Raw genomic sequence first — 26,090 nt, 5'->3', positions numbered from 1 at the left:
GTCGTGGTCGGAATATATAATGGCACCTGCGTGGTGGGCGGGCGATGTCCCAATGGGGATTTTCATCTCCCGATTCTGCCAAAAGCTTATCTAAATACTCGTGACTCTCGTTTGACATTTTTTTTAAAAATAATAAAATGCAACAAACAGTGAGTAATCATGAGATCGATGAAAAAGGGGAAAAGGGGGAAGGATAATAAAGAAAAAGATTACTTTCCTTGGAGCTGAAGCGTGCATGCCATTTGGTAAAGATAGTGAACTCCAGCAAGCTCCACGTCATCGTAAGAGTGAAACATATTCTCACACGCTACAAGAGAGTAAGCAACGCATATCATGCAAATGATGAACTACCATTGATGAAATGAAACATTCTGGATAAGCCAAAGGGTATTGGTGAGCCGCCGCCGCCGCCGCCGCCGCCTGTCCCATAGCAATGGATCGCACCACACGAATACAAATTGTACACATCAAACTTCTCTACGGCCATCTCATCTTTCATATATGAAAAGAGCAGTTCAAGTTTCCAGGACGTGACACACTGCAGATATAAGATTATTTATACTAACAATGTTCCGAAGACGAGTTTGATCCATCCCCAGAACGCATTCCAACAGTTTTCTTAAACCAGAAATAATGACTCCTTCCCACACCCACGCCATTAAACCAGCACCATAGATTTCCTCTACAGCTTATGGATTGCTGTTCACTTCTTTCCACGCAGTTTCGCCCCAAGTGCCCTCTCCAGCTTCGAAAGTATCTGCTGATTCGGAATCGCTTTCCCAGATTCATACTCTTGGATCACCTGTGGCTTCTCATTGATTATCTACCAAAAACAAAAACAAAACAATCGTGATACGATTAAAAAAAACGATCCCAGCTACATACAACAACACCAACAGATAATAACAAAAGATAGGCAGGGACTGATGAAACTACTTGAGCAAGTTGAGCCTGTGTCAGTTTCTTTTCCGTGCGGGCTTGCATGATGGCCTTCTTTAGCTCAGTAGGAACACGGTCATCTGGTTTCATAGCCACACATCAAGGTGTCAGAGATCACTGCACATACTAATTGTACACAATATCCGATCTTACAGGCCCAAAAAATCCCATCTAGCCACAGCCAATGCATTATGAATGGATTCAAACACAATGAAATGCAGAAAAGAAAACGCATGAAACTTCCGCTCTTCTCATTCCAATCCATCTATCATTGATTCATTTCAGAGTTCCGGCGAGCACATATAAGAACTGAGGCAGAAACACAAAGCTTGCTCTAAGATTGCAACTCATAAGTAAAGTTAGACTCTAAATATGATCTGCGGAAAGGCCCCAAATATATGGACTACACTCTACAGCCATCATAAACATTCATATGACAACATGAGACTACCATTTCATTGCCAACACACAAACCAGATCATTACCCTTAAAGCAAAAGATCAGATATACTCACGAGTAAGGTTCTCGGTATCATCATCTAGCTTCTTTGTGTTCAGAGATGTGCTGCTTGATGCCGCCTTGTTTGTCCCACCATTGACTAAACCCAGATAACAAAGACAGCGAAAAAAAGTAGAAAAACCCATTAGCAGGATCTTATAACCAGAATCCATATACAACAACAACGATGATGACGACAACGCCTTCGATGCCTTGGTCCTAAGTTTATTTGAGGTCGGCCAAAACATAATCCATATGCAACAATAAAATTCACAAAAATCAAATCGCTCCTAAAAGCATAATACCGTACAGGAGACAAAAAAATCCACACAATACGATCACAAAATCAATCGATTACAAGTACCAAATGCTTTGACAGATTACTAAAACGCGGATAACCCAAAATCTAAAAGCAAGTCCCTACTGAAAGCTCAATCGTAGGGCAATACCGCACATAAATAAAAACCTAATCGCAGAAAACTAAAGATGGAAACCCTGTATCCAGCTATAATCCTCCAATCTACGAAAAGTTCCAATAAACCCTAAATCACACGCGAGTTCAAGATTAGATCCGTTAACGAAGGCGCATCAGACATAACAAGAGGCAAAGAGGAAGAAGAAGAAGAACGAACATTTTCTGACGGTCTCGATCTCGGCGCCGGTTCGGCGAGCGGCGTTGACGGCCTTCTCGTCGCGCTTGGCGGCGGAGTTGGGAGCCTTCTTGCGGATCACCACCGGCTCCCAATCCTGAGTCATCGGTCCAACTCCTGCCATGGTTTCGTCTTCCGAATTTCTCCTATTCGCCTTCCTCGAAATCTAGGGTTTCCTCTGTGCGCCTCTTTATCCAATGGATAAAAAATAAACAGGAAATGGGAGAAAAGAGAGACGGAATAATTATATAAATAGTACGACTAAGCCCCGCGTGAGCTTCACGCTAATGTTTTTTTGTTCTTTTTTCTTTTTCGCTTTCATTCAACGCATATCATTTTCCATTCGGATCGAATTTAGCATAAAATAATTATTAAATTATATAGTTTTTGGAGTTTATCACCGTCTAAGAAAAATCACAAATTATTGTAACATCTTATCTTCAGATTTTCTCTAATAAAGTTTTAAAAAAAGTTGACAAAACAAAACCTTTTTTAAAATACTTATTTGTGGTTTCGTGGTCATCTAATCTTACAGATTAATCTTCACATTCTTCAGCAACATCTGTTTCTTTGATCATTGATTGGACCTTGCAACTTTTTCTACAATCAGCATTTATTGTGCCAACACATACATCAATTTAATAGATTATATTTTAAATATCTATCAATGTTAATCTTTTGATATTTCCATATCACTATGATCTTTCACTATCTCTATTTCTTTAATTTTAAGATCTCTCTCTTTTTTTGTATATATAAACATGTACTTTGTTTTACATCAAATTTCAATAATAATTTTTTTTTACCACTTTTATCAAATCTTACCGCGGTTTCTTCTGCTGCGTAGCTGCATCTCTCTGCATTCAGACGTTCTTGGCGAAGTCGGTAGGTTCCTCTGTTGAGACGTGTCTTCAAACCGGTTATTGGTTGTGTGGTCTTAAATCGGTTTCCTCTCTTATTCGAACCGGGTTCTTGTTCTTTTGATGGTCTCAAACCGGTTTATTGACGAACGCTGCTAACCGAACCGGTTTTGCTTGGTTCTCGATTAGGACATTGGTTATCTTTCTTCATACGATGAGTGAAGGATTTGTTTTTACTTCAATTTATCCTAAAAATGGAAAGGGTCTTTGGATTTTGTTTTGGATCTCATCACGCTTCAGAGTTCAGATCAATCAAATTAATGTCGGACACGGGACACCTTTCTCTGTCTACACGGAGGGGTAGTTTCGTAATTTAGGTAGGCCCCGCTAGCCAAGAAATATCTACCAACCGAGATGCTCACGTGTCAAATTCCTCCTCCTCTTTAATTTTTTTCCTCGAAAAGTTTTTTAAGACAAAAAGAAACGAATACAAAATTCCCCTTTTTCTCCGCTTCTCCGTCTTCGAATTCCCATGCCGATTCCCTTCCTTCTTCCGCCGCTCGCTTCAGGTTTCTTCCGATTCTTCTTGCTTTCGGTTTTGATTCGTCGAATGATTTTCTCGTTTTCTCGATTTTGTATTCAATTTCGGTGTTGTTTTCTCGGCCGCTTCGTCGTCTCTGGGTTTTATCTAGGAAATCTCCGATTATCCGTCGAGTTCTATATTGATCTCTGACACTAGTCTTGTTGTTGTGATAATCCGGAACGAATCGAGAATAACTATGTTACGAATTCCAAGTAATTCTTCTCAATTCAGTTCTAGCTAAGTTTCATCAAACAAACTGGTTAACGCTTCCGTGCCTTGAATTCTATTGTTCGGGTGCTGTTTTGTTTTATTGCGTTGTACGTGCGATTCAATCCTCGAGCTTGAGACAATGCCATCAAGCAGATGGTTTGGTTTCCTCTAGTGATTCACTGGATCTGTGAACTGAATGCATGTATCTTGTTTCGGTGTAAGAATATTCTGGAAAGTTATGCATTTGCGTCCTTCATTGAACCCTAAGTGGAACATTTCTGTGTTATTTTTTCTCATGTTTCAGGCAAACGGTAAAAGAAGAAGGCAGCGAGTATCTATATGATGTTTTAGTATCACCGTTGTCTGGATTAGAGAGGTCGAACAGCTGCTGCACATCGTTATCTTTGACGGCTTTAGAGCCCCTTTCTCGTGAAGGAGACGTAGCTGAGGGTGCGAGAGATTTCGGGATCGTTTTTCATATAATGCCGTATTTTGTTCAGAGGCTTTACAGAACTTGCAAGTCATCTTTCTCTCCCGATGGGCCCATGTCAGAGGAAGCCTTAGAGAAGGTTCGCAATGTTTTAGGTATGAAAATATCATCGATCTTCTGTCCTTTCTCAACCATTGTTTGCCTTGAATTGCATGTCAAACTTTATCTTTGCTAGTTTTTTACTCAGGTGTACATATTTAATTGATCAAAGCTGTTGACGCGATACATTATACACATATTACTTCAAGCTTTCGTGGCTATAATCCAATACCTCACTCTTAGTTTTGTTGTCTTACTCTAAAAGTTTGTAATTGTGCTTAAAATTATGTTTGTGATTTTGTTTCAGAGAAAATAAAGCCATCAGATGTTGGTCTTGAGCAGGAAGCTCAATTGGCACGCAACAGGTCTGAGCGCAATGGAGGTGTTCAGTCAGTCCCAGCAATAAAGTACCTCCATTTACATGAGTGTGAAAGCTTCTCCGTAAGCATACTTTATTCAGGATTCTTTTGTTGATGGTTTTATCATGTTTGGAAGTTTGAGATTGCCTACTATAATATGTTTAGATGTGGAAAAGTGCATATAGTTTTGAAATCTTAGTTTTGGGATCTAACAGAGGAACTGGTCTTAGATTAGATGAAGCTGTAAGGTTTATATAGGAATGCTTCAGCTGCGCACACTATGTAGAAATCAAACAACAAGTATAAATAAAAGGTTGGAATGTTCTATCGTCAATCCTGACACAAGTTAGTTGATAAATAATATTTTCTCTTACCAAGTACCTAAACTAGGGCACGGGGCCATCACGGCATGGTCCTCGAGAGAAACTCAGGAATCCACCATCCTAACCTTGAGGCTGCAGCCTACAAATCATTCTGGAAGATACACACTTGAGAAAGTATGATAAACAGTTAAATATAGCAACCCGGTCTACTTGGCTCCTTACCATGTTGCCAATTATTTTACAGATCGGAATCTTCTGCATGCCACCTTCCTCTGTCATACCACTTCATAATCACCCGGGGATGACTGTGCTAAGCAAGCTGGTGTACGGTTCATTACATGTAAAATCATACGATTGGCTTGAGGTTGATTCGCTTGGGTCAGATGATGATCCGTTACAAGGTAATGTTCATCCTCCAATGGCGTCCAAATTTACTGGCACGTTTGAATAATTGCAACTGGTTCGTTGTTGAAACTTTTTGTGAATTCCTTAGGTGCAGCAAGACCCGCGAAACTGGTGAAGGACACCGAGATGACGGCCCCTTGCCCATCAACAGTGCTTTATCCCACAAGCGGAGGCAACATCCACTGTTTCAAAGCCATAACTCACTGTGCCATTTTCGATATTCTCGCGCCTCCATACTCTTCAGATCACGACAGACACTGCACCTACTTCCGGAAATCCAAAAGACAAGATCTTCCCTGTAAGACAGAACTACTGCTCTTAAAGACAGAGATATCTTGCTTCTGTTTCAGTATATATGCTATCGGTCTGATTTGTTTTTGTTGGAAAACCAGGCGAAGTGGAAGTGAAGGGGGGAAAGGTGGTATCAGACGTGACATGGCTCGAAGAATTCCAACCGCCTGATGATTTTGTGATTCGGCGAGTTCCTTACAGGGGCCCTGTTATTAGAACTTTCTGAAATATATATATATATATATATATCATTCAGTTCCTTATTTGGTGAATTTGCCTCCCCCTGCAAAATAATGAAAACATTTAATCTCCAGTTGTACATACTTGTCTGTGTGTGTGTGGGTCAATCTAATCGTTACGTTTGGACATGTGCTTTGTCTCTTCTTCCCCATCCATTGTACTTGCACCCCCTGATTTTGAAGTGAAAAGAAAGGGGGCGTATCTTGAATGTTTTTGGAATTCCGGGGTTTGAAGTGAGATTTTAAACTTTTTGGAATGTTTTTGGAATTCCAGGGTCAAAGTGAGATTTTAAACATTTGTTGGGGCATAAAAGGTAATAAATAAAAGTTAATAGATAGTTTCAATCTCCGTAGGAGGCGCGGTCTGGATCTTCCCACGCGGCCGCGAACCGACCAGGTTTAGTGTTCATCTGATTTCGTGAAATTTTGTTCCTTTGGATTTCGATTCTTAAAGAGACATGTGACCCCATGCATCCAGTTCCTGTTTCTCTCGTTTTGTCTGTTCCTTTCTTCGATTTTCTTCGACCAAAGGATCTTCGAATTCGCGGTGGAGATTGTCTGAATCTACCCAAATTTCCGCTCTGGTTGTACCAGTTTGATAAGAATTTATGGTAATTTGAGCTAAGATTCTGATATGCACAATGGTTTGCCCCAAATTGCATCCGCGGTGGTAGTCGTGTGAGGTAGGTTTTAGGTTTTCAGTCGCAGTCGAATTCTGATTCTGTAAAGCAGAAACATGGTGTCTTAGGGCTTCGTAGTGGCAAAAATTAAACGGAAAACAGAACGAAATGAGGGAAGGTGGGCTTAGCGTTAGCGGTAAATACCAGAAATCAGATTTCTGCATTTCTTTGGTGTTTCGCGGTTTCTGGTATCGATATGAAAAGGCAAAGATGTTGTTCATCCATCTCGCAGAAGGTGATCAGTGTCCGCCATGCGCATCTGATATGTATATCAGTTCGGTTCGGGACCAGGACCAAGAACCCGGGAACAGACGCTGCCCATCTCACACGATCTCGGTCGTGAGTAGAGCCACTTCCACAAGAAGGGTGCATCAGCTGAGGGCTCAAGGACTTGTATCGTGCCGTATTTTATCCAGAGGCTGCACAATAACTGCAAAACCTCCTCGTGCCGAGGTGAGGTCCTGTTAATATTAGAACATGATATATGACTCACCCCCACACTATTTCTCCTGTTATTATTATTTGATCTCATTTTCTTGTGTGTAAAGAATTTTCAACGACAATCATAGATTGTTATAATATGAACAAAACCAGTTTGTAAAGTTTGTTTTTTTTTTCTTCCCAGGGAAAATGTGTAAGAAGATGGACATTGGACAGTGAGAGAGTGTGCGGAGACATGTGATGTGAGCCACTTGGAATCAAGAATCCAAAATCCATAGAGATGCGGAGACGGTGCCTGTTTTTGCGCCGATTCTTTCTCCAACATGAACATGCCTACCAACGTACATTCGGACAAAACATCAAAGCTGTGTTCCTTCATCTTTCTTAGAGCCCACATATATATATATATATGTTATATGTATATATGACTTCATATATCTCTCTCTCTCCTTGGAATGTTTGTGTGGCCCAATGCCCTTTGAAGTAAGGTTAATAATAACACCAAGTATATAATACAAATTACTGACTTTACCCAACTGATCGTGAGCGAGTGGTCAAGTTTAGGGTACGAGGTAATTCCACCTTGAAGTTGAGTGTTCGGTTCCTCACTGGTGGAGAATGAGTTAATTTCTGGGTTTATATGATCTATATACAAAGACTGCTCTCGGGATGGAGATTTACTTAGTCAGCGCGTCCGAAAGCTAGCAGCTAAGGATTCTCTGTTATAAACAAAAAGTACTGACTTTGCACACAACATTCATTGGGAATCACATCCTCATCCAAATATGCCAAATATCGATTTTCTTGGGATTGGGGATAAAATGTTACTAGCTTTTATTCATTTACATTTGTGCACATCTTGTGTGTATATATGTGTGTGTTGTAAATTTATATTCTTCATATCATAAATATCTCCAACTCACATCAATTAGAAATCCGAAATATCCACCTTAATTAAAGGGAAAACGCAAATTCAAGAATATGTGATGGGACTCTGATATTAACCATGTGTGTGTGTGTGTGCGCGTATGTCTAAAAACGACATGTGATGGGGCTAAATGTATTCATGGAATTAAGGAGGAAGATGGGCTGTCTTTTGTGGGATGCATACATATTATTTTACATTCAAATGCTTCAATCATTTAACAATAGAGTATTATATAATTGTTTTTGGAATTATTCTTACATGGGTGTGCAAAACATGACAAAAGACTGATAGCTCAGTCTCCATCCAGCAGCAATGGTCAACTTGGAATTTTGTCTTGGGTGATACATTAATATCTGGTCGGAGAGATGAAATCTCTCTCTCTCTCTCTCTCTCTCTATATATATATATAGATTCTAGGGCATCAAATGCATTTTATGCATAATAAAAATGGTTAGACAAATCTGTAATTAATACGTATCTGTAGCTATACATATATCTTCATTTCAACCCATTATTTTCCTTTTTTAAAGCGAAAATGCGAAATAAGGAGATTGTTTTTATAATGAAGGAAGTAAGTTTACATGTCTTTATCATCAATTAGAAGAACAAAGAGACACATTTCGGTACGCTAACGAAAATCAAGCAAAGACCAAAAAACAAATGGGCACCATTCCATAAAAAGACTAACAGATACACGAGTACATATACATATATATCTATGCCTACGATCATACCTATACATTATTACATACACAAACCCACACATAATTTTCAATATATATGTGTGTGTTTTATAAAAAAAGAAAATAATAATACAATTCCACATATATATATATATAGTTCAATTGAACATTTTTGTGAATGCTACTAAAATTCTTTGTTCTAGTTCTCTCTCTCTACACATACATATCTATATATATATATATATATAATGCATAAAGAATGTGAGGGACACAAGAGAGATCAATTAAAAGTGGATCAAGTTACTATTCTCCAGAAGTTATAACTAAAGCAGAGAAAACAGAAGCAAGAAAAAAAAACAGTTTTCTTGACAAAAAAAAATGTCAATGATCTTATAGAAGAAACCACTTTGGTTTTTACAAACAAACCTGTCAGACTAGAACACAAACTGCTGCAAAGTAGGGATCTACGTCGGAGATGGCCACGTTTGACCTCAACAGAGAAGCAGTGGAAAACGGCGAAGAAGAAGAAGAAGAAGAGGATCAGACATGGCCGTCGTGCGGTAATGATAACGAGGAAGGGAGAACAAGTACGGTGAGACAGTATGTACGGTCGAGTATGCCTCGGTTAAGGTGGACTCCTTCTCTTCATCTCGCCTTCGTCCACGCTGTTGAACGCCTCGGCGGCCCTCACAGTACAATTATCTCCCTCTCTTCCCCATTTTCCCCATGCTATATTGTTGATCTTTCGAGTTCATCGGGATTTTGTCCAGGAAATTCATGAAAACATTGCATATGTTAGAACATTTACGAGGGTTTCCATGTTTCAGAACAAAGAAATGCTTATTGGCTTATTGCTGCGGCTATCAGTTTTGTTCATTTGCTCAAATCATATATGAACTTGTACAAAATATAGATATGCTTGTATGGAAAATGTGATATTATGTAATTATGTTTTTAATATTAGAATGCTTGGATTTGCTATGGAGGTTGCAGAAGCTACGCCAAAACTGGTTCTAGGGTTGATGAATCTGAAAGGGTTAAGCATTGCACATGTGAAGAGTCATTTACAGGTAACAGACAAATCTGTCATCGTCTCTTCTCTCTTCTTCCTCTGTTTGACGTTTTATCACATTCTGATTTCAGATGTACCGGAGCAAAAAGCTCGACGAGTCCAGCAATGGTAAGTTCCATACATTTCTTCAACCTGTGCCAACTTCACTCGGCATTGAACATAATGTTTTTTCTTGTAATTTTGATCAGCTGCCCGTCCGGGTATGATCAATGGGAAAACTATGAGGAAAAGTGGTTCTTTATTGGAAATGCTCAACTATGGATACATACCATATGGAGAATTCAGACATGTTTACAACTCGGAAGCCATTCTTACAAGGTAACTCACTCCACAAGTCAGATGCCCACAAGTTTCTAAATGCTCCATTGTTGCGAAAAGTTGACATCTTTCTCCATAGGGAACTTGAGCTGCGATCTGGCAATCAGGAACTCCTGATGGTAAACCCTGCAAAAGGAGTATTAGCAGATCTTGGTGTTAACCGTCTTGTGCAACCTTCTGGCTTGTGTAGTGGGTTCAATGGTAATCAATGGAGACCCGTCTCCAGAAGCTGTGATGGAGACGACTCAGAGTGCAAGACTCTACCTTTGCTCGAGGTAAGCTCTCTCTCTCTCTCTCTCTCTTCTTTTGCTTCGGCTAAAACAACGAAGGGCAATTCCAATTTGGTTCTTTTCTTCCCTTCTTTATGCAGATAAAAAAGACAACCGGTGAGAAGAGACGCAGAGACAAAGCTCAACTCTCGGAAGAACTAGAGGTGATAAAACAAGCGAAAATAATATCTAGAGAAGGGAATCTGTTACCTGAGTTAGGACTAAGCTTATGCCAAGCTTTTGGAAGCTGCAGGAAGCAAAAACTTGGAGAAGATATTAAGACAATGCTTGTGCTTTCTCTATTCCCAACTTCATCAGGGGACCAGAACATGACATCCAACATAGAGACATAAGGGATTTTGTTGGTATTCAAGGACAGATAATGTCTGCGCTTTTAAGGCTTTTCTTGAGATGAGTACTTGGCCAGGATCTGATGAAACCCACTTATCAGATCCTGTAAGTACTTTTCCTTCAGGCCAAATCTTGCAGATATCTCTTAGACTCAGCATCAGACACTCGGTTGCTTCAGTTTAAATTGATCAAATACAACCCCCCCAAGAAACAAACAATTTTTGCTTCTTCACAAGGTATGTTTGATCAGATTACTCCAAAGACGGCGAAAAAGAAAAACATGTGATATGTTCCTTCTTCAAAGCTTAACAAATCAAGGCCTTAGGTAACAAAACATCATAATCAGTACCAAAACCACTCAGAAGAAAGAAGAGAATGCTGGATCACACCAACTCCCATGGATCATATCCTTTTCATCTGTGCCCGATCTTCCTCTTCTCCTTCAATCTGTTGATGAACTCCTCTCCCCCATTCTTTCCCTTCTTTGGCTTTAGCAAGTAACAAACCCATATCTGCTTTTCTTCTTATGCATCACCTACTTCACCGTTTGGTTTTTTTGTTCTCGGGGACGATTTACATCCCATCTGCTCCTTCCAGTTCTTGTGTTTCAAATTGATTGGCACTGGAACCTTCTTGCTGTTGAAGAACTTCTTCCCTAGTCACCTTGACAACAGAGGAATCACTCTCTTGTCGTTGAAAAACATGTCGTTGGAGTCAGCAGAGCTTCCGTTTCGTCTCGGACGTCCAAGAAAAGGCAACCATCGAACGTTGTATACCTACACTAATCAAACAAAGCAATACATCTACTGGAGAGAAATCAAGGATCATGTAACGAGCTCGTAACAACAGTTTCGTTGAGCAAGGAACGCACTTGTATGCATACTCAAACTGCTAAAGCAGTATACCTAGGGTTTGCTCGCCGGATTTTCCTCCAGGGATCGACCCATTCCAGAAATTTGGCAAATCGAATCTCTGATCAGAGAGAATCAATGCCAATGTGCTCCTGAAGTGCTCGAGAAGATTTGCCCTGTGTTCCGCGATTCTCTCCGTCATTCGCTCCACATCCGACTTAGAACTTAGAAACCCAATTCGATGACCGAAGCTCTGATTTCTCCAACGTGGATCTCCGAAGTTCCCAGATTCTCCGGCGACGCCATGAATCTAATTCGCCCTTTCGTTTGTTTTTTTGGAGGGAACTCGGCGTTTGAATATTTTTTTCTTAACGTTAGGGTTTCGTCGTTTGAAATTCAACTGTCGGTGCCATATGGCGAGACGTGGACCCCACATTTTCCTAAAATTGTTTTTTTTTTTTTTTAAGTGTAAGTTGTCGCCGAGAATTTGATTAGCTTGTCATTATCATGGGGATTAAGTCGGTAGAGAGACCTTTAGGTTTTTTAGTTTAGGCTGTTTTTGTATTAGATTTATTATTTTATTTAAAATATTTATTTTTAAATTATTTATATTAGGTTCAAAATACAAAAACGTACAAAATTAATTTAATGGATCTGTTATATGTGGTAGAACATTTTTCTTTTGTTAGAAATTTAACCATATAATATAACCTATTTAAAAAACATTTTTTATTTTCTCATTTTTTTGTTTTTATGCTTCCGAATGGGCTTTTTAAAATCCGCCTTTCAATTTCCCAACACATGGGGGGATTATTTGATATAATAATTATATAGTTTCAATTTTTTATTATTAAGTTGATTACATTTTCTTTAGCTGCTTGCTTGTTGGTGCAATTATTCCAAGAATATATTTTTGTTCGTTCGACAATATCTAATGCTTTTCTTGGTTACATCTCGCTTTCATTCCTTTTTGTTTAATTTTATTCACTGTCATGTTACCATAAAATAGGTGAAACTCATATCAAAGTAAAATTAAAGAATCTAATGTAACTTAGCATAGCAAATGTATGATTTATAAGTTTTAATTTTTATTTTTACTCCTATTTCATAATAATTGACATTTTAAATAATTATTTTTGTTTTAAATAAATATCATTCTACTTTTTCGAGATAATTTTTAAAATAATTTTTAATTTTCCCTTTAATTAAAACTAGTATAATTGTAATAAATTTTTAATAACAATATAGTTTTTATCATTAAACCTATATTAAGTAAGGATGTATAAGACTTTTTTATATTCTTTTAAAAATATAAAAAAAATGAAACCGATAATTATTTAAAAATAGAGGGAGTATCATTCTTCTTCTTATTATTAATATATTATTATTGTTGTGGACCAAAAGACTTTATATTATAAAGGAAAAGGAATTAGATTCCATGACAAATTTCCACGTGCACCCTTTATTATATACAAATCTTATTGACCTTGACGTGGTCTACTTTAATTGTGTGCATAGAACCGAGGACCCCTCTTTAAGACTTTCTATAAATTAAGTTTTGCTTTGGCAAATGCGATTTTTTTCTATAAATATATCTTTTTTATACCTTTTATATACCATAATTAATAGTAACTGATTACGTCATAAATAAATCCACTCATAAAGTTTAAAAACCTAAAAAATCAAGGGTTTTGGTCGTCGTCTTTTACCAATTAGTTGAGTTACGGATATACAATAATAAAGATATGATTCATTAATAAATGATTAATTGCGCCTATATAAGTGTTTTTACGTGCATGAAAATATTAATTTGTAGTATATTGCTTTGTTATGTATTTTGTTTTTAGGAAATACGTATTAATCGTATCATGAAACGGAAATTTAAGCATAAGATATAAATTATAAATCTTTCCCAATTTTTTTTTTACCTTATTTAGTTTTCTACATATATCTATACTCGTATAGCTGTAGATATTTTTATTTGATTAAAAAACAAAATATAAATACGATTTTTGACCCAAATATATATATATATAAATACGATGCTGTCTTAAGAAAGAAATGGCCACGGTGGTGATTCACGCGGACGACCGGGGTTGCCAGCTGGCTGTCGGAGAGAGGCCACTCTCCTTTTCACACGTGACCTATCGGCCCGCACGTGACTCCCCCTCCCCCCCCTCTCCGGCTCTCCCCTTCTTCATTCACACTCCTAAAATCCCATCAAAGTCTTTTTATTTTTATTTTTTTCCAACATCATAAAAAAAACTATAAAACCCCAAGTCCCAGTCGCGTCGCATAATTCTCTGCTGCCGTCTCTTCTCTTCGCATATGCGCACGCATAATATGGTCGAGTGTGTGCATTTAGAGATCTTTCCTGTTCGTCCTTGATCTACGTTTCTTGGGCATTCTCGCTGTGCGATCGAGTTGTTTTCTCCGCAGCTTGATTGGGGATTGCTCGAGTTTGATCCAGGAACCGTTCAGAGTTCGAATGCGTGGATCTGCCTGCGGTGATTTGTGAAACCCTTATTGTTGTTTCGTCCTCTCCGAATCCATTCCTATTTGCCTGAATTGTGGTTGTTTTATGTGTTCTTGATCGATCTTGATGGTGGGTTTAGCGTTAAACGTTTTCTTCATTGGTTAAAGTTGATGGGTTTGGCTTTAGAACCGATTTTGTGTGCCGAGTGAGTTTTTGGGTAGATCGAACGCGATCGCGGGATTCAATTCCCCTCGTTTGGGAGTGTGATTCGGAAAGAGATTTGTGTGGGATTTCGGAATTGGGTTGCTGATGATCTGGGATCATGTAATCGATCCAAGTTAGCTTGCGGTTCTCACTGAGGATCCTGTCAAGAGTTTTTTGCGTTGACGTAGGTTTCAAGCTGAATTTTGAGAGTGAATTCTTTTGTTCTTCGAATGCATATGATCTCGTCCTCTCTATATCTCTGTCTACTTCTTTTCCGTATTTGTCGATGAAAAGATACATTATAGGCATCCGGCTTCTTTATTGGCAAATCCGGTGGCCTTAGTTCGATCCTTTGAAGGGTTTCTTCCAGAACTTCAAGGAGAATGAAATGACCTTATCCTGTGTGATGATTGCTTTTTCTATTTGATGCAATTCGCATATGTTGCTTTTCTATTATGGCCCATATTTACTATGTTATTGTTGGACGCAGAGGCATTGAATGCTCAACAGTTGCAGATATTTTGCGGCTAGGCTTGAGAAATTCTGAATTTCTGATGAAAGCTTGAAACTTTAATCTAGATTGCATTTTGTTGGCAAGAGTTGTGGAGACGAAAAAGGAAAACCGTTTTTCCCCATGCATGCACTCGTGCGAGCATATATATCTATTTGAATGTTGTTTCATTTTTTCGTAAGTACACGATTTAGCTTTAATTACTTAACCATTTTGTTCTTGTTTATGCAGGTCAGTTGACCTCCGGCTTAGCAGCTGTAGGTACAGGATGGCTGCTTCTTTAATATTTGGTATCTAGGTTTTCCTTCTTTTCTCGACGCAGCTTTTTGTGGGGGTAAGGGGGGTTTCATATGGTTTTAGGCATCAAGGGTCTAGGCAATGGAGGGGATGCAAGATGATGCGGCAGGGGCATCAGGACATGGACCATCAAATGCATCTTGGTGGCAGTCAGAATTTGTGGAGAAATTCGGATCCATTTCTCTTGGGTCACAAGAAGAAACATCGACAAGTAAAGACTCACCCAGAAATCGTGAACAAGATGTCTTGACATCTAATAAGGCATCACATATCCTCTGGAGTACTGGAATGCTTTCTGAGCCGATTCCAAATGGCTTCTATTCTGTCATTCCAGTAAGCGACCTTAATGTTGATATTAGATTTGTCCTATAATTTTCTGGTAGCTGCATAAAACATGTTAAAACAACATGGATTGTGGAGAGACGTATTTGAGTCAGTAACCTATGAATGTTGAATCATTTGTTCATTCTGTTCTTTGATGTCCTGCAGGATAAAAGACTGAAGCAGCTTTTTGATACCATTCCTACATTGGACGAACTTCATGCTTTGGGTGACGAAGGTCTAAAGGCTGATGTGGTTCTTGTGGATTTTCAGAAAGATAAAAAGCTTTTTATGCTAAAGCAGTTGATTGTTTCGCTCGTCAGAGGATTAAACTCAAATCCAGCTACCATTATTAAAAAAATTGCTGGACTGGTAAGAATGGTCAAATCATCGCTAAAGCTTTTTTCTTTCCAAATTTGTTCTCCAAAAAGCTTTCGCATATGATCAGTCTGTGCTTCTAACCTTTTGCGGCATGCAATGAAACGTAGGTTGTTTGTTTGTGAAATGATCAAAAGGTTGTTGAGATTGACCACTATTATATTGACACAGGATCTTCAGATGGATTCTTTTCCTAAACTGCAAAGCTAGCAATACTTCTTAGTAACATTTCAAAATGACTACAATAAGTTTCTTGCTTTGTCTTTGTAATTTCACTCGTTCATTGTGTTTCACTATGAAAAAAGAGGTAGATTAGGAAACATTTATAATGCGATTGCTTGCATTTTTGCCGGTTATCGTTGGATTTATTGTACTCCATGTAACGCATCATAGTTTGTAAAAAAGAGCATTTTTCTTATGTATTATTTTCACTCTTTTTGGTTACCGGGAAATCTTCATTAAAATTTTGCTGCTTTCCTGTCAGGTGGTAGATGTTTATAAACGGACAACTCTGCATAGTCCGGCAAAGGCTGCACTAGATGAAAATTCCCAATCCTCTGAAAGTCGTGGCATTCAACTCCTGGGACAGATAAAGCACGGTTCTTGTCGTCCTCGAGCAATATTATTTAAAGTTCTAGCAGATACTGTCGGCCTTGAAAGTAGGCTTGTAGTGGTAAGTATCATTAGTTATGTGGTCAGTTCTCGAGCAATATCTTTCTATTTTTCATTGTAATTGTAATTTCATCTTGGCCTATATGTCGAATTCCATGCCCACTACATTAATGTATTTGGTGTTTCTGTTGATTTGTTTTATCAGGGTTTGCCAAGTGATGGCGCTGCTGAGTGTGCGGATTCATATAAACATATGTCTGTTATGGTTGTGCTAAATTCTGTAGATATGCTGGTTGATCTTATGCGATTTCCTGGTCAGCTTATTCCTCTGTCAGCCAAAGCAATTTTTATGACTCATATCTCAGCAGCTGGGGAGAGTGATTCTGCAGAAAATGACTCCTGTGATTCACCTTTGGAGCCAAACAGTCCCCTCTATGGTTACTCGGAGCAAAATGATCATGAAAGGTCAGGATATTCATATGCATATATGGTCCATCACCTACCACATTTTACTCTTTGTTCTTTTAAACTCTCATGTTTTAGGTTGCAAAGTTTCGAATTCTTTTTGTTGTGTTACAGTGCAGAAAAACATGAAAACTTTCAGTTCCATAGGAAATTGGAAGGTTCTCCAAATATATATGGTCCATCATCTAGGAATATAGCATTACGACATGCCCCTGCATTAGAGAGGAAATTAAGGTGATGACCATTGTCTTTGATTGCATATGGTTTGTCAACCACTCGGGACTTAAATATATCTGTTGTTTTTTGAAAGCCAAGGAATTCGTGTTATGATTGTATGTCATTAAGTTCTCTCCTTGGTAATAAAACCCTAGGATTACACATGCTTCGAATGTAGTATGGCAATAACCTTTTCTTTTTCTTACCTCAGTTTCTCAAAGAGTGAACCCAACATTGCTACTGAATTTTGGTGGCGTAACCGGAGAAGGGTCATTGCAGAACAGCAGACTGCTAGTTCAAGGTTATTCTTACCCCTGTTGGAATTTGTGCTTTGTACAAGACGCCATCTGAAGCCACTATGTTTCAGTGCTTATAGTTTAACTTTCCCAAAAAAAAAATTCTGACTTGTTGGATTCTTTAATTTCATTGCCTTGACAGTCCTGAGCATCCATCGTTAAGAGCACGTACAAGGTCCATTCTAAGCGGCGATAGAAACTCAGTCCGAGATTTCAACGATGATGTTGCCACATCAAGGTTGGTTGTACGTTTATGTGTTTGTTTAAAAACTCCAAGCCGTGTTTTGATTTGTTTTGGGCTTAATGACTCATGACGGTGTCCAAAGTTGCAAACTCAAAAATTGCTGATGTGCAGCTATAAGTCTGATGGAACACCAAAAGCAGAAGCTAAGAGAATAAGGAGGAGAAGCATTAGCATAACTCCTGAGATTGGCGATGACATCGTAAGGTGTGTGTTTAGTATTTTAGATACTTTTTACACACACACGCGGGGTATTCTCCTCTAATTCTACTATACTCAAAAGTTACCATTATACAGCTGCGATTTCCTATAAACTGCTGTAGTATTATATATGTATATACGGATATACTAATTGGCAGTATGACTCTTTTATGGAAAAATACCAAAGCATGACATAGAAAGAACATTATTTTCTTGGATCTTAGGCATAATCTTGAGCATCCCCTATATGGCACCTTATAAACTCTAGCAAACTAATTTTAACCTTTTGATATATGTTGCTTAAAAGTTTTATTAATTTGTTTCAGGGCAGTACGAGCAATGAATGAAGCCTTGAAACAAAATCGCCTCATGAAAGAAGGAGGCGGTGATGGTTCACTTCCCAACTCTTCAGGTGACAGAACTGGGAGCCCTGATCTCCATAAAAAGGTACGTAACTGTTTAGTTAGTTTTATGAAGAGGACAAAAAACACTTGTAAAATGATTAGAATATGGTTAATATGCTTGTGAAAAGTGGGAATTTGTTTCTGGTTATATGATGTCTTGTCTATATATATATATATATATATAGGTATCTGGTTTCCATCTTGATGCCCATGACCAAGTATCGGGTGGAAGGTCGACATTATATTCTCATTCCAGGGAACCACTTCTAGAATCTCAGAAGGCAATTTCACTGCCATCGTCTCCGCAAAATCACCGGAGCCACTCAACTGAACGGAGGGAACCTCCAGTTCACAATATCAACAACGTTTGGAATGAAGTGCTGGAATCTCCGATGTTCCAGAATAAACCCCTGTTGCCTTATGAGGAATGGAGCATAGACTTCTCCGAACTGACTGTTGGAACTCGTGTTGGGATCGGTAAGTAACAACTGTTCACTATAAAAAGACATGCAAGTGTATGTGTTTCAAATTCACGTGAAGCAATTGTCTTTGCAGGATTCTTTGGAGAAGTTTTCCGCGGCGTCTGGAACGGAACAGAAGTCGCAATCAAGGTGTTCCTTGAGCAAGACTTTACAGCAGAGAACATGGAGGATTTCTGCAACGAGATATCCATTCTCAGGTATTGTCGTTTTTTCCCTTCATTCGGTTCTCATATGTCTCAACTTGTCTTCTGACACTGTCCGTCGCCTTCTCTTGTTCATCCGAAAACGAGCAGCCGTATTCGACATCCTAATGGTACTACTACTCTTCATCTACTTGAAGTTTTTCTAGTTTATAAAGCCATTATTATGTAAACATTCTTATTGAATTCTTTGTAGTGATACTGTTCCTGGGAGCATGCACAAAGCCTCCGAGGTTGTCGCTGGTGACAGAGTACATGGAAATGGGATCCCTCTATTATTTGATCCATATGAGTGGCCAAAAGAAGAAGCTAAGCTGGCGGAGGAAACTCAAGATGTTGCGTGACATTTGCAGGTATTATTTCATCTTTAATACCCATTTGCCAAATTTCTCTGTATGAATAATTATAATAATAAGCCTTCATTAAAAAAAATTACGGTCATGTTGGGTAAAAAGGGGGTTGATGTGCATGCACCGGATGAAGATAGTCCACCGTGACCTGAAAAGCGCAAACTGCCTAGTTAACAAGCACTGGACTGTCAAGCTCTGCGATTTCGGGCTCTCGAGAGTAATGACGGATGGAACGGTGAGGGACACCGTCTCTGCAGCTGGAACCCCCGAGTGGATGGCTCCTGAACTTATACGCAACGAACCCTTCTCTGAAAAATCCGACATCTTTAGCCTCGGCGTCATCATGTGGGAGCTTTGCACTCTCTCCAAACCCTGGGATGGCGTACCTCCAGAAAGAGTATGTATACGTTTTCCGTATTGCAAGATTTCTTATACGCATGGTGATATAACTGGCTTCTTCCATCATTTTTGCAGGTCGTTTATGTGGTCGCACACCAGGGATCCCGGCTCGAGGTCCCTGAAGGGCCTCTCGGAAGGCTCATCTCTGGTCTCTATTCCTGTCACTGGTCATTCATCTCCTGTCTAAACCCTTTTTATGTCGGTCTAACTGGTTTTTTTTCTCTTGGGTGGATGCAGATTGTTGGGCAGAGCCGCAGGAAAGGCCGAGCTGCGAGGAGATTCTGTCCCGTCTGCTTGATTGCGAGTATTCGCTCTGCTAACTCAACGCTCTCTCGTCTCGTCTCTGTTCCTTTCTGTGTACAGAAGTTTCGTGCTTTCTCGGCTATTTTCCTCCCGAGTTTGTATAACAATGGCATTTTTTTCTTTCCTTGTGGGGGCGAACAACACAAAGGAACCATCTTTCAGGTTCCCCAGATCCCGGAGGACAGAGCTCCGCGGATCATGTTTTCCTTGTACTTCTTTGTGACAAAACAAAAAGAAAACATAATAAGATCATAATAATACAAACTATTAAAGGTTACATTTGGTTGGTTACCATCCTCTCTTTTAACAGTTTTTTTACAGATCTCAGTCGTCGATGTATCGGCTGTTCAAAGCGTCTTCGAAGCGGCTACAAGAAGCGACTCTCATCTCGGTGCTCATGTCGTTCTCGGGCGCCGGGTAATAGTCTTCCCTCAGCTGAACATCCCTCAGGTTAGGTATCCTCGGAAAGAACATCATGAAGTGTTCATGAGCAGTCCCGTGGATGAAGAGCTTCCTCAGTGTCAGACACTCTTGTAGTAATCCGACCGCCGGAAGGGACAGGCTCCTCTGGTTAACGTCCCTGTCCTGAGGCGGCCAGTAATCGAGCTCGCTCAGGCTCAAGCTCCCGATCCCTGTCAAGAAGAACCTCTCCCACAAGCTCAGGTCCATCTGCATTGGCGGTGCAGTCAGGGCATACCCGACTGTGTCCCCGCAGTCCAACTGCATCTTCGTGAGCTTCGGGTACTGGACCAGACAGCTCAACCCAAACTCTGGCTCTGCTGGTTTGTGTCTTCCCCTGCAATCTCCCTCGATCTTGATCCTGATCTCTTCCAAGTTCGGACAGTCTTCGAGCCCCACCATTGGCAATGGTGTCAGAAGGTTTCCGACACCGATCCATAGAGACAGATACTCCAGTTTCTCCCAAATCCCGTTGTCGTCATTGCTGCCTGAAAACGAGTGATCTCCATCCAATGTGTACTTGCATCTCTTCTGTCTCCTCTCCTCATCATTGGCCGCACTCGCCTCTTCTTCTTCACGGAAAGATTCGTTTAGATCGAACCCGTTTGCTCCTCCCCCCTCGGATCCCGACCAAATGCAATCGATGTGCAGTCTTCGAATCCGATCGCGGATCGGCTCCATAGCTCGCAACGAAGTAGCAGCATCCAGATTCTTACAGCAAGCTACTTTAACATCGGACAGTGTCTTGCTCAGCAGAGAAGCCATTGTCCTAAGCCCCTTCACTGTTATATCATCGCATCCTTGAACCTCGAACTTAGCCAGCTTGCAACACCCTCTCCCGATCGCGACGAGACCCATGTCGCTCAAGTCGCCGGAATTCTTTATCGACAATGACCGTAGCCTTCCGCACAAGGCCACGCCGTCGAGCCGCCGCCAATCCAAGGCGGAGCAAACGTCTTGGAACTGACCCAGCTTCAGTACTCTTAGCTTTTTGCATTTCGTGTTCATGGCCTCTAAGGCATTGGATGGGCGGTGATCGTGATGGTACTATTTCTTCTCTGAAACGATCTGCAATTTTTTCGGATTTCTCCTTCTTTTGCTTGCTCGATTGTCCGGATTATTGAATTATTCTGGAATTACGTGTTTCAGGAAACCCGAGAGTAACTCCCGAAGTTACGAGAGACGTATGCTTATTAGCCAGAATGATGGCTGCTAACCTCTACTTCTCTCAGATAGAGGATCTTATGTTCGAGGTATTAAATGATGATATAATATCTCATCACATCATTCTCTTTCCGCCCTCCATTTTCCGGAAGAGCTGAGAAAACCTCCACCAGCGTCGCCGGCGTGATCTTTGCGTCTCCTCCGCCGTCGAAACCGGCTCTAGGGTTCGACAGAGACGACGTATCCACCATGTGGAGGAGAGTGAGCTTGGGGCAGTTGGTGGCGACGGCGGAGAGGGTCTCGTCTCCGACGAACCCCAGGTACCTCGGATCAAACGTGCAGGCGACTCGGAAATCCATCAGATTAGGGCAGGATTTGGTGATTTCGGCGATCTCGCTCGATTTGTAACCCTCCGTGAAGGACGCCGTCATGAGATCCAAGCGCGTGAGCTTCGCGGAGACGTCGGGGTACGCGCGAAGGACCGGAGGCAGATCCTCCGTCCAGTGGTAGAAGGCGGAGAGATCCAGCGACTCCAGCGAGCCACAGTGCTCGAAGATGGGGACGAAATCACCGCCCAGTGGGATCCCGGCGGCGCGTTGGTGCCACCGCACGAGCTTGATGCGGCGGAGCTTGGGCCAGTGAGGGAGCAACAGGTCGAGGGTTGCCGGAGATCGAGAGTAGACGGCAAGGCTCTCGACGACGGGAAAACAGGCTTGGAGGCGGCGAGCTAGGAGGGACTGGTGATCGGCGGGAGAGGAGGCCAGGAGGGAATGACCCCATGGAGAGAGGAAGGAGAGATCGAGGGAAGAGACGGAGCGAAAGCAGGCGGGGACGAGGAAGAGGTCACGCGCGTTGCCACGGAGAGTGAGGGAGAAGCGAGTGGCCCTCTCGAGGGCGAGGAATTTGCGGGAGACGAGGGAGAGGGAGTTTCGGGTTCGTGAGTCGGAGACGAGGGCGGAGATGTTGCAGAGGATGACGTCAGGGAGATCTCCGATGGTGGTGATGGACGCCATGGGAGGGGGAAAGGTGGAGCTTTAGGGTTTCTGTGGAGTGGGTGAAGAGGAAGGTTGATAATGTCGTGGAAGGAGAGAGCCACGTGATTTCTTTTGTTCCCTTTTTGTTTCTTATATCTATTTAGATAATTATGTAAATCTATTTATTTTTACTTACCGTTAATATGAAATATTTATTTATTTATTTTCTGTATAATAAAAACCGATGAGATTATGTGGGGAGTTGGAATGATCAAGTTAATCGTTTTTGGTTAACTGGAAAATTTATTATCGAAGTGTTTAGTAATGGTGATGGGGCTAATTGAATGTCACCTCCTGTTAGGTAGGTCTATGCATATGGGTTGCCATTTGAATTATTGTATACAAAACTATATTAAATTATAAATCAAATTCAAATAACATCTATAAATATATTATGGATAATTTTCTAAATATAAGCTGAGTATAAAAAATAACTGAAAATAGTTTCTAAAAATAAAATATAAAACAAATACAAGTTTATATAAAATTTTCAATTTAAATTAATTTTAAAAATATGTAACTATATATGGAACAAATTTCTGCGTTTTTTTTTATTTTTAACCGAAAAAATATTTATTAATTTTATTTGGTTAAAAGAGATTAAAACAAATAAACTATTTTTTCTACCAGCACAGATTTCTTATGAAAATCTTTTTTGAACGACTGCACGAGTATATATAATTATAGATATCATAAAGTGAAATATTGCAATTTTCTGTCCAACTTATATCGCCCGGTAATATTAAACTATCAATATGTTTTTAATGCTAGAATCACAGAAATATAAGATACGTTACATTAATTGTTGAAACCCTAATTGCATCATATATGATGCGTTGTGATACAATTTTATTTTACATTTATAAAAATCGACGAATTTGTAGAATATAACCACTAGAGATGAAAATACACTTCCGATGGTATTAATTAATCACGGTGTTTATCATTATATCACGGTCGTATGTGATTTCATATATATAACAATATATATACACACACTATCACGAAGTGCCCTTGTTTATACTATATGGTACATTATTAAACAAGAAGATTGAGGGGGGGGGGATATGAAAGCGGTCCAAATTAGGTGAAGGGATAAGGGAATAAATCCAATAATTTTTGTGATGAATAAAAATAAATAAATAGTCATAATCAGTCTTACTCGCCATGTTCCACCGAGATAGAAGAGCACGCACCTTTGTCCCTAAGATACATGCATCGACCCTCCCAAGACTATGTGTAAAGACCCCTTTGCCCCTACACCCCATCTTTTGTTTGCTCGGGGAGTTAAAGAGAGCGGACACATAATTATGTTATATTATATATATACATACATATATATGATTGTATACATGGCCGCCAATTTAGCTATACATATATGTATATAAAATAAAACGGACCGAAGTGGATACATAAATCACGATCGAGAACCATCATTAAAGTAATGGTAGTAAGTGACTTTGCAATTCAATTGAAGAAGTTTTGGTGCTTTATTCAATTGGATGTGTAGGGCACACATTATCTTGTAGCTTCCTCATCTTGCCGGTCTCTCACACGCAAAGGCATGTGTGTATATAGATGTGTAAATAATCATATCATATATATATATATATATGAGTGTATGTGTGTAATTGTGCTAGACACTAGACACACGTCTCTACCCATCTTATTATTATTATTATTATTATCTAATATAATGTAGTATTTCCTTGAAACCTATGTCAAATATGATGTGATATAGGCTTGACTATAGACCGGCCCTAGTGAGATTTTTTAATTAATCTAATATAATTTACTAGATGTATTTTTATTATATCAAGTGACTAAACCTTTTACACTTTGGTGTGATAAAATTTAATGGAAGGTATTTTACCTAGGGGGAAAGTTATATATATATATATATATGGATGAAAAAAAATCCACCGAGATGACTTTACAAAGCCATGAAATAAGGTCACACCAATGCCACGTGGAGAGGAAGTACTCGATCATATCGCGCAAATATTATTAACATGCGTATGATTTGATTTGTTAGAAACACATGATATTCGAAAAAGGAAAAACTATCCTCTAAGCAAAAGTTTAACGTAACAAAAAAGGACATAATATGATAATTCTGTTGGACCTAAATAATAACACACACCATTTGCCAAAGAAAAAATACAAAAAAAAATCAATATTCAAATATTAATGATAAAAATTAAATAAATGCGTATGAAAATATTTTTTTTAATATTAATTTTGAAAAACATAAATTAAAATATCAATAATTTATAGATTGGAACAAAAATTAAAATTTATTAAAAAATATATAAACTATTCATAACTTGTTTTATAAATTTATAATTTTTAAATATATTTACAATATTAATTCTTTATTACTAAAAATGTAATTAAAATATACGAATTAATAAATATAGTATTTTTTTTATATTTTATAAATAATAAATATTATCAGTGCGTACTCTAAATGTCTAGTGTTTACGGTTTACTCTAATTGTATTATTATATTTAAATTTTAGGATTAACTTCAATTATAAACAATACAAGAAGAGGTTTTGTATAAATACCACGATGGTGGATTCGCATGGGAATGGGATTAAGCTTTTCCCCACCCGTGGGGCCCGAAAAGATTACAATGCACATAATTCTTAGATCTCTCTAATCTTTTTTTTTAAAATCAAGATTTTCAGGTCTTAATTAATGTATTAGGTTAATATAATCTTTTCGTGGGTTTGAAATTAATAAATGAAAATAACCGGAAAAAGAAAAGGAAGTGGTGCAAAATGGGAGTGACGTGGAAGGAGATAAGCGACGTGAAGTGAAGTGATGGTATTGTACCATTTGTACAATTCCCCAGAAGTACACCGTGTTGTCTCCGTCTCTCGACGTTGGCTTGCATGTCGTTTTTTTTCTATTTCCCGATTCTTTCTTTAATTCCACATCTCTTCCGGGTGACGTGGACACTTTCCGACAAAACATTTCAACTCGACATGTGGCTCTCCTAACTGCCACGTGTCGGTTTTTCTGGAAATCGAATTATATGCAAAAAAAAATCTTTGGAGTTAATAATTGATTGATGCACATCGTTGGGATATTTTTCAGTTTTTTGTCACTTAAGATTCGGATATGTAGATTAACGTCGGTTTTTATTTAAACAAATCATGCCACGTGTTTTAATAAAGTTTTTTCATATGAATAAAATATCGTTTATATATGTAAAACGAGGCGATATCCCTAAACAATTATATTTATATTTCTCGTGAAAATAAAAACGTGGATATTAAAATATAGAATTTTAAAATTTGGTTTTAATCGAGATTTCGAAATGAGTGTTTAGTAGATAGAATAGTTTTTTTTTTTCTTTTAACTATTTTTTTCATAATTTAGTAAGAATATTCATTTCAAAAATGGGCTTTTGTGTCTGTATGTAAAGCCTAATTTGTGAGGTTGAAATTCTAGTTTGAGCTTAAGAACTTAAAAGGCCCATTACGTTTCCGTTGCTCTAATGGATGCTGGGTTAATAAAGTGTGGGCTAAAGGCCCATTTCGATTAGCCCACGTGAGGTAGTTCTATAGTCATATTTTTGCACATTGAC

The 26,090-nt window shown here is 39.1% G+C and overlaps 5 protein-coding genes and 1 long non-coding RNA gene across 10 annotated transcripts; 3 read left to right on the top strand and 3 right to left on the bottom strand.

The window, feature by feature from the left end:
- Positions 1–473: 473 nt before the first annotated feature.
- On the bottom strand, positions 474–2,302 carry LOC104802263 (multiprotein-bridging factor 1b-like). The gene is made up of 4 exons (XM_010525769.2): positions 2,070–2,302; positions 1,454–1,537; positions 937–1,019; positions 474–823 (listed from the first exon to the last, which is right to left on the bottom strand). The coding sequence occupies exons 1-4, from the start codon at positions 2,209–2,211 to the stop codon at positions 704–706; spliced, it is 429 nt and encodes a 142-aa protein (XP_010524071.1). The 5' UTR covers positions 2,212–2,302; the 3' UTR covers positions 474–703.
- Positions 2,303–3,408: 1,106 nt separating this feature from the next.
- Positions 3,409–7,387, top strand: LOC104802262 (plant cysteine oxidase 4). The gene is made up of 8 exons (XM_010525768.1): positions 3,409–3,516; positions 4,045–4,325; positions 4,577–4,710; positions 5,196–5,352; positions 5,445–5,654; positions 5,749–6,283; positions 6,799–7,019; positions 7,192–7,387. Exons 2-6 carry the CDS (start codon positions 4,223–4,225, stop codon positions 5,871–5,873), a joined length of 729 nt encoding a protein of 242 aa, XP_010524070.1. The 5' UTR covers positions 3,409–3,516; positions 4,045–4,222; the 3' UTR covers positions 5,874–6,283; positions 6,799–7,019; positions 7,192–7,387.
- Positions 7,388–8,877: 1,490 nt separating this feature from the next.
- On the top strand, positions 8,878–10,651 carry LOC104802260. 2 transcript variants are annotated; one of them, XM_010525766.2, is made up of 6 exons: positions 8,878–9,310; positions 9,612–9,688; positions 9,762–9,798; positions 9,879–10,008; positions 10,088–10,283; positions 10,379–10,651. In XM_010525766.2, exons 1-6 carry the CDS (start codon positions 9,094–9,096, stop codon positions 10,628–10,630), a joined length of 909 nt encoding a protein of 302 aa, XP_010524068.1. In that variant the 5' UTR covers positions 8,878–9,093; the 3' UTR covers positions 10,631–10,651. The 2 variants fall into 2 exon arrangements, with proteins under 2 accessions (XP_010524068.1, XP_010524069.1); XM_010525767.2 differs by having other exon boundaries at positions 9,223–9,310; positions 9,583–9,688.
- On the bottom strand, positions 10,008–10,580 carry LOC104802259. The gene is made up of 3 exons (XR_770008.2): positions 10,488–10,580; positions 10,273–10,368; positions 10,008–10,134 (listed from the first exon to the last, which is right to left on the bottom strand). It is a non-coding gene; the product is annotated as an uncharacterized LOC104802259 (long non-coding RNA).
- A 3,073-nt stretch (positions 10,652–13,724) lies between the features above and the next one.
- Positions 13,725–20,112, top strand: LOC104802257 (serine/threonine-protein kinase EDR1). Of its 4 annotated transcripts, none has more exons than XM_010525763.1 (18): positions 13,725–13,986; positions 14,902–14,927; positions 15,031–15,300; positions 15,457–15,660; positions 16,151–16,339; positions 16,484–16,743; positions 16,858–16,977; positions 17,171–17,260; positions 17,398–17,493; positions 17,611–17,703; positions 18,024–18,144; positions 18,287–18,578; positions 18,657–18,780; positions 18,877–18,896; positions 18,980–19,136; positions 19,239–19,530; positions 19,608–19,680; positions 19,770–20,112. In XM_010525763.1, exons 3-18 carry the CDS (start codon positions 15,049–15,051, stop codon positions 19,850–19,852), a joined length of 2,466 nt encoding a protein of 821 aa, XP_010524065.1. In that variant the 5' UTR covers positions 13,725–13,986; positions 14,902–14,927; positions 15,031–15,048; the 3' UTR covers positions 19,853–20,112. The 4 variants fall into 4 exon arrangements, with proteins under 4 accessions (XP_010524065.1, XP_010524064.1, XP_010524063.1 ...); XM_010525762.1 differs by having other exon boundaries at positions 14,902–14,931; XM_010525761.1 differs by having other exon boundaries at positions 14,902–15,300.
- Positions 20,071–22,573, bottom strand: LOC104802258 (F-box protein MAX2). Its single transcript, XM_010525765.2, has 2 exons — positions 21,578–22,573; positions 20,071–21,341 (listed from the first exon to the last, which is right to left on the bottom strand). The coding sequence occupies exons 1-2, from the start codon at positions 22,469–22,471 to the stop codon at positions 20,160–20,162; spliced, it is 2,076 nt and encodes a 691-aa protein (XP_010524067.1). The 5' UTR covers positions 22,472–22,573; the 3' UTR covers positions 20,071–20,159.
- Between the last annotated feature and the right edge of the window lie 3,517 nt (positions 22,574–26,090).

The sequence above is a fragment of the Tarenaya hassleriana genome, unplaced genomic scaffold (genome assembly GCF_000463585.1).
Source record: "Tarenaya hassleriana unplaced genomic scaffold, ASM46358v1 Cleome8, whole genome shotgun sequence".
Taxonomy (NCBI): domain Eukaryota; kingdom Viridiplantae; phylum Streptophyta; class Magnoliopsida; order Brassicales; family Cleomaceae; genus Tarenaya; species Tarenaya hassleriana.
Note: the sequence above shows the minus strand (reverse complement) of the source record. Positions and strands in the feature narration are given on the sequence as shown.